This window comes from Anabrus simplex, chromosome 1, assembly GCF_040414725.1.
Source record: "Anabrus simplex isolate iqAnaSimp1 chromosome 1, ASM4041472v1, whole genome shotgun sequence".
Classification (NCBI taxonomy): Eukaryota; Metazoa; Arthropoda; class Insecta; order Orthoptera; family Tettigoniidae; genus Anabrus; species Anabrus simplex.
This window is the reverse complement of record NC_090265.1, coordinates 605937473-605951085: the sequence shown is the minus strand read 5'-3', so window position 1 is coordinate 605951085 and position 13613 is coordinate 605937473. Positions and strand designations below refer to the sequence as shown.

General features: G+C 37.6%; 1 protein-coding gene across 7 annotated transcripts in view; it reads left to right on the top strand.

The window, feature by feature from the left end:
- Positions 1 to 13613, top strand: part of LOC136857197 (TGF-beta-activated kinase 1 and MAP3K7-binding protein 2) — a 517262-nt gene that overhangs the window by 334328 nt on the left and 169321 nt on the right. For all 7 annotated transcript variants that reach the window (XR_010858511.2, XR_010858512.2, XM_067135661.2 and 4 more), the window contains one exon: positions 12579 to 12675. Coding sequence is in view for 5 of the 7 variants with exons in the window: in XM_067135661.2 (XP_066991762.2) it covers positions 12579 to 12675 (97 nt within the window). In the remaining 2 variants the exon portion in view is untranslated. The remainder of the gene's footprint in view (positions 1 to 12578; positions 12676 to 13613) is intronic.

Sequence of the window (13613 nt, the reverse complement as noted above, 5' to 3'; positions counted from 1 at the left end):
CATGCCACGGTCAGATTTCTATGGGCTAAACGGCCCATTTGCATGGACATTCATTGTGAAATCGCTGCTGCATATGGTGAGCATGCAATTTCTCGCCCAGGTATTGTAAAGTGTTGTAGGCAATTTGACGCACGGATCTCTCAGACGAATATCACGAAGGCAGGCCCGCAGCATCCTATACCATTGCAAATGTTGACCATGTGGATGGGATCATTAGAGAGAATCGGCACATGACACTGCAAGAAATTGCCAGCATGCTGAACATTCGTATGGCAGTGTGTTCTCCATTGTTCACCAGCACCACTTGGTTATCGTAAACTGTGTCAAAGATGGGTCCCACGTCTGCTCACCGATGTTCACAAGGGACAACGTTTCCAGTTGTCACTGGCATTTTTGCAATGGTATTCTGTGTAGGGTAGCGAGTTTCTGCAGCAAATCATCACAGGATAAAACGTGGGTCCACCACTTCACCCCCGAAACAAAGAGAATATCGATGAAATGGATGCACACCACATCACCACCACGAGAGAAGGCCAAGGTCCAACCTTCACCAGGAAAGGTTTTGGCAACAGCATTCTTTGACATGTAGGGTTTAGTGCACGCGAAATTTATGCTGAAAGGCACGATAATCAACTTGGCTTCATATTATCAAACGTTGAACCGGTTGCGTAAGGCAATTAAAGAAAAGCGGCGGCAAAAATTGAGCACCAGTGAGATTTTGTTACACGATAACGCAAACAACTCACATGGCCCACCAAACGTCCGAACTCTTGCAGCGATTCAAGTGGGAGGTATGGCAGCATCCTCCATACAGTGCAGACTTAGCACCATGTGATTATCATGTGTGCGGTAGGCTGAAAAAGGATCTAGATGGACGACAATTCCGAAATGATGAGGAGGTAAAAGTAGCTGTCTCCAGGTGAAATGAAATGGCATATGGTTTTCACTGCTGGGAGTGTCCGAGGACATGTTCGGCTCGCCAGGTGCAGGTCTTTCGATTTGATACCCGTAGGCGACCTGCACGTCGTGATGAGGATGAAATGATGATGAGGACAACACATACACCCAGTCCCCATGCCAGCGAAATTAACCAATTAAGGTTCAAATTCCCGACCCTGCCGGGAATCGAACCCGGGACCCCTGTGGCCAAAGGCCAGCACGCTAACTATTTAGCCATGGACCCGGACTGTCTCCAGGTGGTTACATAGCGCTGGAGGTGATTTCTACATATCCAGAATGAAAAGTTGATTGACCGTTCCGAGAAATGTTTACAGTCTCTAGGGGACTACGTGGAAAAGTGAACTTACATTGCATGTTGTCATAGCAGTGTTGCCTATGTATAGGTGGTTTCATAAATGGCCATAACTTGGAAACTGTAACTTACTTTTTTTATTTGCCCTCGTAAAACTAATTAGAAAGAAATTACGCGAGTGAGGACAGTTGTTGAAACTACCAAAAGATCGAGTTGTGGGCATTCTTTCTAATTCATTATTGCTTGTTTTGACCGAGTCATGAAATATTTTAGGAAATAGTCATGAAAGTCATGAAAAGTGGTTTACTCAAATCTGTAGGCACCCTGTTTTAGAATTATTTGAATATTTCATTCCCTGTCTGCTAGACCTTAATTTCTAGATTATACTCCAATTCATTATAATTTAAAACTGCACTAAAGAGATTCATAAATTGCTTACTTTTAATTTTTAATGCATATCTGAGTGCCAATCTGAGGAAAATAGTTTCCAAAATAAGTTATTCATATCCAGCATATTTTAGCAACTTATACTGCATACATAAAAATTCCTTGGTCTAGTTATTAGAATTTTTTTTTAAATTAACCTTTAATTAGCCTTTGATGATGTAGCTAATAAAAGTTGTGGGGATATTGCTGCACTAAATTTAAAGTCTTCATAGTTCCTACATGTCATCAAAATCCTGAATGTCACTATTAAGGCTAGTTTACACGACGTCACTAGGTTTTGCAGCTAAGAATCATAACTCTTGTTTTATTTGAATATACATGCGTGAAATGCATTTGTGATACTAAGGTATGACAACTTTCGGCCACTTATACTACTTCATGAAACTCGAAATGGAACTTGTGAAGAAATATTGAGATGTTTTGACCTGTACACAGTCAAAATGTGTTTATGGAATTTTAACAATGAAAATATTGAAAATTAAGTCAAATGCAATAGTACACTTGAATCTACTCTGAAAGGAAATCATGTGGATGATCTCAGAAAGGCAGGGAATAGTAAAAAGCCTGGTAGTAGTATGGAAGAAAGTTATAAACTAAGAATTCCCTAGTTCAATATTGTTGATTCCTTCCTGAGAAAAATTTTCCAAAATACGTTTTTCAATAGTTATAGCATCTTCTAAAACTATCTCTTTCATTAAGATCACTGGACATCTTAAATGTGATCTATTTATTCATTCCATATTTTCTTTTCTTTCCTTTCTTTTCTCAGCTTTTAGTGTCACTAGCATCATCTTTGCAACAACTTTAGGTGCTGCAAAGATGTGAACATCCATAATAAATTGATAATAAAAACAAAGCTAAGTCCTCTCCGTACAGGCCATGAAGACCCTTGGAGGGGTGGAAGGTAAAGGCTTCCACTATCCCTAACCTCAGCACTTCGTAGGGTAGAGTGGTTAGCTCTACGCGCGTCTGCCTTTGCCCCCGGGAATTATCCTGGTACTCATTTTTTGTGTAGGCTGAGTGAACCTCAGAGCCAAGTGCACCTCTGGAAATAGAAATCTCAAATCTAAAATTTTTAGACTTCCTGACGGAGACATATCTTATCAGTTTCATTTCAGTATTGATAGTTCAACACTTCGCAATTGTAGGTTACGTAAAATAAGTTATTCATATCGCAATTGTAGGTTACATAGATACATACAGTATAATCTAGATATAAGAGTTTTGTCTTTACATTGTTCAGAATTTAAAAAGAATGGTATTTCTGTATCAGTTGTGTCCAAAGTAACAAAGAAATGCACTTTTTACTTTTATGTAATTTCTGTCTGTCTGTCTGTCTGTCTGTCTGTCTGTCTGTACACGTATCACGAGAAAATGGGTGAAGAGAATTTAATGAAAATCGGTATGCAAAGTCGGGGAATAAGTCGCTACAATCTAAGCCATAAATAATTTTGTTCACGCTGACTGAAATTGTAGTTTAGGGGAAGGCCTAAAATTTAATTCTCAAATATTTGTTATTAGTAATTATACCTTGATGAAAATCGATATGCAAAGTCAGGAAATAAGACTCTATAATTTAGGCCATAAATAATTTGATTCACGCTGAGTGAAATGGTAGTTTAGGGGAAGGCCTAAAATTTAATTCTCAAATATTAATGTTATTAATGGTCGTATCTTAACGAAAATCGGTAGGTGAAGTCGGGAAATAAGTCGCTACAACCTAGGCCACAAATAATTGTATTCACGCTGAGAAAAAAATACTTTAAGGGAAGGCCTAAAATGGAATTCCCAAATATTTATGTTATTGGTGGTCCTATCTTAATGAAAATCGGTATGTAAAGTCGGGGAATAAGTTGTTATAATGTAGGTCATTAATAATTTTATTTACACTGAGTGAAATGGTAGTTTAAGGGAAGGCCTAACATTTCATTTCCAAATAATTGTTATTAGTGGTCGTATCTAAATACTACATAACTAAAGGTATATAATATAAAATTTCCCATCATTTATGTCTTCTACATTGTTACCGTACCAGCTGTGATCACAGAGATATTCATGAATTTGGATTGTTGTTACTAAGTCCATATCAGCACCGAGTCACGAGAAAATGGGGTAAACAGGATTTAATGAAAATCGGAATGTAAAGTCTGAGAATAAGGAACTACAATCTGTGCTATAAATACTTTTATAAAATGTCCTAATATCACAGAGTTGAAAGAAAACTAAATGTGAAGGCCTACAATATAGAAAGCTCATAAAATGTATCAACAGTAACATTACATTGACCATTGTTTGTTGTGATGTGCTTTGTATCTTCTGTTGCCACTCATCTCCGATAGATAGGATTACTGATGCGTACCGAGTATTTTTTTATATTTGCCTTACGTGTGAAAATGGGAAACCGCGGAATGCCATCTTCAGGGCTGCCGACAGTGGGATTCGAATATCTCTGGGATGCAAGCTCATAGCTGCGTGCCCCTAACCACACAGCCAACTCGCCCGGTCGTACCAAGTGTAACTACTGAATATTGGTGGGAAGTAGCTGGGGAGTTAGATAACTTTCTTCTTTAGCATGCCATTTGTCTGGTTCGTAAATTTTCTGATACTACTGGTACATAACACACTGGTTCATCATAGCGTTCGAGCTATTCAATCCCTACTTTGAGGCACTGATTGGAATGAGCAGTGTGCATGTTTAAGGGAATGAAATGAAATGGTGTATGGCTTTTAGTGCCGGGAAATCCCAGGACAGGTTCGGCTCGCCAGGTGCAGGTATTTTGATTTGACTCCCGTAGGCGACCTGTGCGTCGTGATGGGGATGAAATGGTGATGAAGACAACACATACACCCACCCACCCCCGTGCCAGGGAAGTTAACCAGTGATGGTTAAAATTCCCGACCCTGCCGGGAATCGAACCCGGGACTCCTGTGACCAAAGGCCAGCACGCTAACCATTTAGCCATAGAGCCGGACATTTAAGGGAATAATCGCAGATGCGTGTTCACGGCTGTCTGCAGCCTCTGGAACTTTGGACTGTTAGATCGGTACCGTAGTACTGTTTGTTAAAAGTGAGAAAATGTGCGGTTTTTCATTTGATTGAGTATTTTATATGATAACATTGCTTTTAATCGCTACTTTCCTACTGACGTTTCTGTAATGACCTATGTTTACTTCAGTTAGGAAAGCGACAAAGTCAGTCTTTCTGACAATCCCGTAGCGAAGCACGGGTACATCAGCTAGTTAACACTATACAAGTATTGATTAGGTGGAGAGCCCCAAACCTAAAATTGTGAACAATTCCTGACGGGGAATTGAACCCATATCCTGCCGGGTGAACCGAGCACACCTTGACCACCTCGGCCAGGCAGTCCCTAATAAATTGATAATGCTGAAGAAAACTGTAAAAGATATCATGAAACTACAGTATGCACTAGTGTCTCCAGTTAAACAGCCATCCATGAGTTTACTTTCATGAAACTGGTTGCAACACCTAATGTCATTGTGTAAACTGGCCTTCAGTCTTTCTTCTGCACTCACGGATTCTCTAAGTTTAGTATTATATTTTGCTGTTAAAGGTTTCATCATACTGAGTAATTCAGAAAAACATTCATAGATTCATAAAAATTTATGCAAATCATTTGAAAAAAATGCAACAGTCAATATTCTTGCCCACATATTCCTTATATTGGATGAAGTGAATTGCTGTTGATGCAATTCCAGTGTTAAAAAATTCAGATCGAAAGTGACGAATGCTGTTTGTTGCATTGGTTTCCAAGATCTTGATTGTACTGACAAATCAGCCCTTTAAATTGAGCAGTGTGTAGTTCCCAGTTGGTCTGCCCAACAAATTGGATAGTGTGTTGGGTCTTTAAGAAATGTCTCGTATTGTACCCACTTGGTCATATATTCCATCATTGACAACAATTAATATTGGTAGCATAATGTGTTCCTATTGTAGCTTTTAACTTTAGTTTGAGTACTGCCGTACCACTATCGGAAATCTGCCCTATCGTCGCCATAAGACATATCTGTGTCGGTGCGACATAAAGCCACTAGCAAAAAAAAAAAAAAAAAAAAAAAAAAAAAATCTGCCCAACTAACACAAGAAAATGTGAGTCCTGTTTTGTTTAAAATCTGATCTAGTTTATGATAAATGATTCATGCATATGAAAAATAGTTTTTGGTGCAGTTACACGAGGCAACATTTCATCAACTGTGATTGAATACTGTTTGCTGACCGAGATGCAAGGCTGTTAGCGCAATTTGTATTATGTGCCCGTTTACTTCACAGATCTCTTCGTTATGTTACCAGGCCAAGTACAATACATCAGAGCATGTCACAGACACATGGGGTTTGTTAGAGACCTACATAAGAGTTATTTTGGTCAAGAAAGTAAACTATCGTGTGCATAGTTTCATCAGTTTTGTAGGATCTGTCAAGGTACCAACAAATACTTTTGGGTTACTTATAAAAAGTGATTGCTTGGTATATCATCCTTTGTCTTCTAACTAATTAAAAGATACAGCAGTCTCCAGAGGGTTCTAATTATGTAGTAATTACTTATCAGTACTGTTCAATTTAAGATTTGTTTGCTGTTTTTTTGGTTAAGTTTAGTATTTACTTGCTTTTAGCTTCAGCTGTTGATAGATTTATGTACATCCTGGTAAAGAGACAACTGCTTTTCATTTACTAACATCTTTAAATATCCTCTCTTTAAAAAAATTACTTCTCCTATTAAGTTCAGTGCTTTTTTCTTTTTAAAAAGAAAATACCATCACAGATAAATTTTATGGTGTTGATGGGATAGGAAAGGGCTAGGAGTGGGAAGAAAGTGACTGTGAGATGGGTAACCACAGAAAACCATCTTCAGGGCTGCCAACAAGGAGGTTTGAACCTACTATCTTCCGAATGCAAGCTGATAGCCACTCGGCCCAAACCGCGCAGCTGCATGCTCAATAGTTTGATGTTGACGGCTTAGCGTTGAATTCCCTCAAGGATATATTTAGAAACCGTGAATAATTCAAGATGTACAAGTTCATTATATGGAATTTCTGTACAAAGTATGAAAAGCAATACCTCATTTGGAAGCACACTGGATTAATTTGCTAAAGTTCTTCACATACATGGTAAATACAATATTTTTTTTAGGAAATGCTCTCTTAAATTTTATGAGCAGTTTTAAGTTGTTTTAAAGATAGAAGAAATTGTCATATTGTGCCAGTTTTTTCTGATATTTGTTGCACATTTAAAATATAGCATGTTTCTATGCAACAGTACAGTAGCAGTGATTGGGAATTAGAAGTAGAGGGGCAAAAGAATGTACAGACAACAAAGTGCCCAGGTATGTGGGATGTAGCTGCGGGAGGGGGGCTATATACATAAAAACTTAAGAAAGACCTACAAAAATAAGTTTTTATGCTTTCTGAGTGAATTTCGACACAGATAAAGGTTGACAGCCTACCAACTTAAGTACAGTAATAATAGTTTTGTGAGATTTTGATTCAGTACTATACAATAAAACTTTCACCAAAGGAACAATAATTACACATGTATTACAATTAAATAGAAGTATGGCATTATTACACAATTAAAAATCGTTTGGTATTTAACTACACACTAAGAAACTAACAGACACTAAAGAGGCTGCCAAACTGATGAATGTGCGCTGCAAGTGAGTGAATCGTACCTCAGTGTCCATAACCTTGGCAAAAAAAATATACTCCTGCTATACAAATCGGTTGGCCACGAGGAACAATATTTTATGCATTTTTCCGCTAACAATTTTTTAATAATTAAAGAAAATAAAGGAAAAAATTACTTGATAAGACAACAGGGCTTATACAAGTTGTTTGTTTTGATAATTCCCATAATTCCTTGTTTCAGACAGATAAAATTGAATACAAATCTAATGTTTTCTCTGCAAAAGGGGCTCCTCCTTACCTCCCCTCTAATCACCGCTACTGCAACAGTATATGGTAACCCGTGGCATAGCTAGTTTAAGAGTCTGCTTAAGTGTTCTTGTTATAAGTTCAAAAAGCAACTGGTCTAGAGAGCAAGTGCCAAAAATAATATCTGATACAGTTACATAACTACAAAAATTTAGAAAGAAAACTTAAAACATCCAACATCCAACAAAAACTGTTTCTTGTATTTGTTCACAAACAGGATCTTATTGATTTCCTCTGAAACATTACTTTGATATCATGACTTGGTTTCATATTCATGCCCTCTATGAGCCCTTTCTTTTGCTGATACCTTCATTTTTTGAAGTTTTGGAACCCCTTTCTTTTCCCCTCTGATTAGTGTTTTAATAGAAGATTGGTTGCCCTGTTGTACTTTCTCTTAAAATACTGGTAGTAAACATCACCACTACCGCTACCACCACCAGTCTACAAAAACCATAGAAGTAGTTAGTGGAACATAGGACGAATAACTTTATTTTTCAGTCATGTGATACTCAGAAGAATATGAATTTTGGGAGAGTAAATTAAGACAATGAAGTAATGGGAAGCAAGCTAGCTACCCAGACTTCAATGGTGGGAAAAAAATTGTAACCTAAAGATAGGACTAGATTAGCTTTTGCCTTTCATTGGTGGTTATGAAGATTCTTTTGTGTTCTGTGATAAGAGTCCCAATGAATGTCTTGCCACAAGTACAGTACAGAGAATTGGGTACATTCTGGGATGTAGTTGTGGGAATAGTCTACCGTTGTTTGAGTCCAAACATTGTTTTGTACAGTACTCCTGGGTTCAGGAAACAAGAAGGCTCTAGTACATGTTCAGCATTGGGGTGGTTATAATTTCAGCACCTTTTTGTTGGATAGTTTTATTTGTTTCAAGATCTAAAGAAGACATGTTACAGTGGTCCAAGAAAAGAGATGTTGGCTGCTTACTTCAGGGGGCCAATGACCTAGATGTTAGGCCCCTTAAAACAACAAGCAAGCTTACTTTGGTGTTATAGCGTCAAAGGCAGTTTTTTTGTTGCATGGTTTGAAAGATTTCAACTACAGTGAAAGATGATGTAAAATTGGTTTTTGGCTTGCATTTTGATGTATCCACAAAGATGCACACAAAATGCTGTCAGTTGGTACACTTATTTACTTCACTTTAACTTCACAGAAATATACACATAACCTAATCAACTGCTGTTAGTAGCAAAATACACATATCAACAAAGCTGTCATTTTAACAATTGCCTATCACAGCACATGGAAGTTACAACCTTAAAATACAGTTGAAACAGTTGTCTGCTGTCTGCCACAGCATGTCAGTTCAACACAGCACAAGATTACAGATATATTCCTGTTAAACCATAACTCTACTAAACAATAACTCATCTCTACTGTCAAGATCGTCCCCTTATATAGGTGCCTGGCCTGGCTTCTAGAAAGATACATTACAAAAAATACCATCTTGAAAATTCTCGAGTGCCTAACAACGTGGTTATAATGTACAGAATATTCTACCATCATCTTGTCTGATCTAGTGCCATTCAGGATGTTACAGTGTGTTTTAAAATTCTGTAGTGGATTACAAATCATATATACAGGTAATAATAAATTTTATACAGGTTCTTACATTAATTGAACTCATATAAATGTTTATATAGCCTACAGTACATGTTTCATGACATAACCTCACAAATACTGAGATCATAAACTACATAAATATTACCTAATAATAATACTAAATTGATGTAAACACTTCATAGCCATACATTACAAGTAGTAGTAGTAATAATAATAATAATAATAATAATAATAATAATAATAATAATAATAATAATTTTTTGAGCTCAATACTTGCATTATTTACCCATGGGTGAGAGAATATTGTTTTCAAGTTATATCAGTTTATCACACGTCAGTTTTAAGTGGACTGACAGGGTTGTATTTTTTTTTCTTCCATAAATTACATAGACCACTTGTTGAAGGCCAGTTTGGCATAGGCCATTCAGAGACAGAAATGTATAGTTTTTAAGAGAGATGTATGACTTTAGCCTTAACTGCAAAATTTTGCAGATTCAAGTGATATTGATCAAAGATTAAATGCCAGGTAGGAAATACAAGTTTGAAGCAGGTGGTCTGCAATATTTCATGTACTGATCCAAATTGTATCCTCGTAGGATGTTAGAAATAATTGTATTCTCATAGGATGGTAACAAAATGAGAGAAATTAAAACACAATTAGTTTGCAAATATAATCACCAGAGTTGGGAAGTACTGATAATTGAGTAAAGGTAATTAAATTAAATTAAATTTCTTAAGTAATTTTTACTTATAATCTGAAAATGTTAGGGCAGCCCCTGTAAGTGACGCCCATTTATTTAGGTACTGGGGGTGCTGTGAGAAGTGGGTGACCAGTTTCACAGTATATTCGAATCAGGATAATAACACCCTAACCCTTGCGGACAAGACTGAAGAGCTGAAAAGTTCATGAGAAAGGAAGACATAGCCAACCTTGGTCTTAATGAAACAAAATTGAGAGGAAGAGGGGGAAATAAAACTGATAGAGCAGTACAGGCTGTTTCACGGTGGAGGACAGGATGCAGTAAACAGAGTGAAAATGAATGTTAGAAAGGATACCTGGGCTATGTGGAAGAGGTGAAGATCAATGATGGAATTATCATAGTAAGGATACAGTTTGAGACAGAAACATGAGATCTGTTCCAAGTATGTGCTCCAGAAACTGGAAATAAAGAAGAGAATATAGAACAGTTCCTTGAAGCAATGGAGGAATATATTGAAGACAATGAAGTAATTACATAATGAGAGATCTAAAGAGAAGAAATTCTGGGGCCATATGGATATGCAACAAGAATCAAGAACAGGAACCAACTAATAATAGGAAACACGTGGTTCAGGAAGAAAGGGATTTACCCCAGTGTTGAGACGGAATGTATTAAAGATTTACTTGATGAGCGGAAAGAAAACTGATGAGGTGCAAACTTACGAGATTCATAGGAAATCATTTTGCAGCAATGAAAACTAGTTGCTGAAGCAGTTGGCATCTTCTCTCACTTCATTACTGGTATGCAGCAAAGCAGGCTTCAACAACTAGAAGCAACAAATGAATTAAAGTCTTCTGTAATTTTTCCTGTTTTGACTTTCTTCAAGGCAGATTTGAAGACTAGATTTGCTGGTTCTGAACTGATATGTGATTTTTTCACCAATTTTGACTTTCATGGGCTTAGATAATGACAAACTGAAAACAAAAACAAAAACAAAATATCTTGTTTCCATGTACCCTGAAGACTTGGCAGATGCAAGAAATATTGCATATGAAGAGCATCTAAGTACAGTGTTTGTTTTAGGAAAGTACCCACTTAAGCTTCTCAATTCCATCTATGATTAAAAATCTTGAAGCTAATCTTGTTAACTTTTTCACCAGAATGATGAAGGTGAAGGTGATGGCGTGGTGGTGGTGGTGGTGGTGGTGTTTGTTTGCTTCAGTACCTGCTGCTGAGTAGTCTTCAGCAAACTTGTCCTCTCTTTTGTTGTTTTCTATGTTATCATATATATTTATTGGAAACAAAAATTTCCTGAAGTTAAAATTAACTTTTTTTTAATCATCCCTTGTTTGTTAAATGATGAATATACTGTCTGATCAACAATATCCGGACACTCTTGTGTACAAGTAAACTAGAGCCTAGATGTCGCTATGACCTCGTATGAGCTACCTGCAGATTGGGTGGAGCAAGGGAGGATAGTGACTTTGAATGTGAATGATTATTGGCTGCCACATCAGTAAGTAATCAGACAGAACCCTGTTGACTATTGGGGATGCGATTATTAGGTGGAAACGGGAAGAGACAACCACAACTAAACCACAGCAAGGTAAGCCAAATGTGTGGAATAACAGGGACCGTTGAGTATTAAACAAGGTGATATGGGAAAATTGTATGACACCATGTTATACAATTACTCGTGAATTCCTCAGTGTCACTAATTGTGCAGCTAACGCCATGACTGTGTACCGATAGAAATAAGCCTGGGGTTCAAGGCTCAGGCACCCACCTCTAAACTCAGTCTTTCGCTTGTGAATGCTAAGTGCTGCTGCATTTGGTGGCATAAAGAATGCTGATACTCGCCTGTGGAAGGCTGGAGACATGTAATTTGGAGGGACAAATCATGTTACATCAAATGGCAGTCAAATGGGAAATTTGGGTATGTCACATGCCAGGCAAACGATACATGCCAGCCTGTAGAATGCCCACAGTGAGCTTTGGTGGTGGCAGTGGTTTCTTATAAGAGACTTGGTCCTTGCATAATACCACAAAACACATTAAAACCAAAAGAATATAAGAACATTTTGACCAGCTGCATGTTGTCTGTGGTAGAACAGGTTCAAACTGCATTTGCCAACATGACAACGCTCCCTGCTGTACAGTGGGTTCGGTTCATGTGTAGTTTGTAGACATTAAGGTTCCGTAAATGGACTGACCAGTCTAGAGCCCCAACTTCAGTCCTGTCGAGCCCCTCTGGGATGAACTAGAATGATGACTTTGCTCCTGACTACAACAACTTGCATCACTAACTACACTGTTACAACACTGTAGGAAGAATGATCTGCTCATCCCATACAGTATTTATGTCCTCTAGAGGGCAGTATGTCTGAGGGACACTTACAAAGTAAGAGGACAGTTTTGAGCAGATATCTGGGCACTTTTGATCGTTTAGTATATTTTAAGTAGGTAGTTCACCTCATCTATCGCCTGGTCTTTATTATTATTGTTGTTGTTGAATGAATGAATGAATGAATGAATGAATGAACGAACGAACGAACAAGTTTATTTACACTGATGAGTACTATGACTGATAGATTTATTGTATTTACCTCTGTGAAAAGTAATTTAAGTTATCATTCTCATCTTATACAGGTTCAGAAGGTTCAAAGGTTAAAGGAAGAAATTCGCAAGTTGACGGAGGAATGCGAGAAAATGACTCATGAAGTTGATAAGTGGTCTGATGCTGGAGGTAAGAATTTGTTGTACATTCGTGTGTATAGAAATATTTTAATTTATTCTGATATTTCATATTCTTATTGGATGTTTTCTTACTACCTCTGCTTGAATTATAAGGGCAAATCAAAAGAGAGTATCCTGTCATTAACATGACCAAATTATCACCACATCGACCTTGACGTGCGTTTGTATGATTCAGTCAGGTCTGTAGGATATGTGCTATAATGAGGCGTTCTGCTGAATTTATGGTGAACATTTTATTTCATTGTCTGTATTTAAGACGTATAGCAGACCTTCGAAGGAGAGATAGAAGTTGCTTCCTGTATTTGCACCAAATTTCTTGTAGTTACACACTGGCATCACCTAGATCATCTGCCAGACCTTTGAGCAGGCTTGATAGTTCCATGACATTGTCATTGGTTTTTCACCAAGGCAGCTACTACAGTTAAATCCAGGCCAGGAGATGTAAGATTTTTTAATCAAATATTTCACTGGTGGGAAATGAAATCACAACATAGAGAAGGAGTTATACTAGATAAACGAAATTCGGGAGGCGTGTTTACACTTCTTTAAGAAGACAACTATTCAGATTTGTGTGCTAGTTAATGAAAAGTGGTGTTGGTAGTGCCATTATGACCTTTAAATACGCGCTGTACGCTTTGTGAGCGTTAGTCATTGTCTGGTGTTGACGTTGTGGAGTAGGTATAAGTCAAACATGCCTTTAAGGAGATGAAGAAGAAGAAGAAGAAAAAAGCAGTATCAGAAGCTTACTTTGATCGAGGCTGTGTAATAGGGCTAGTAGAAGGTGCAGAAAGACAGGGATATATCTGCAGTGTATCAGTGTTGGTAACAATGGTCACGGGAAAGCACTGTCTTGAGAAGATCAGGGTCCAGCCACACATGGGCTAATACAGAGAGTGAAGACCGCCATATTCTCCACATGGCTGGGGT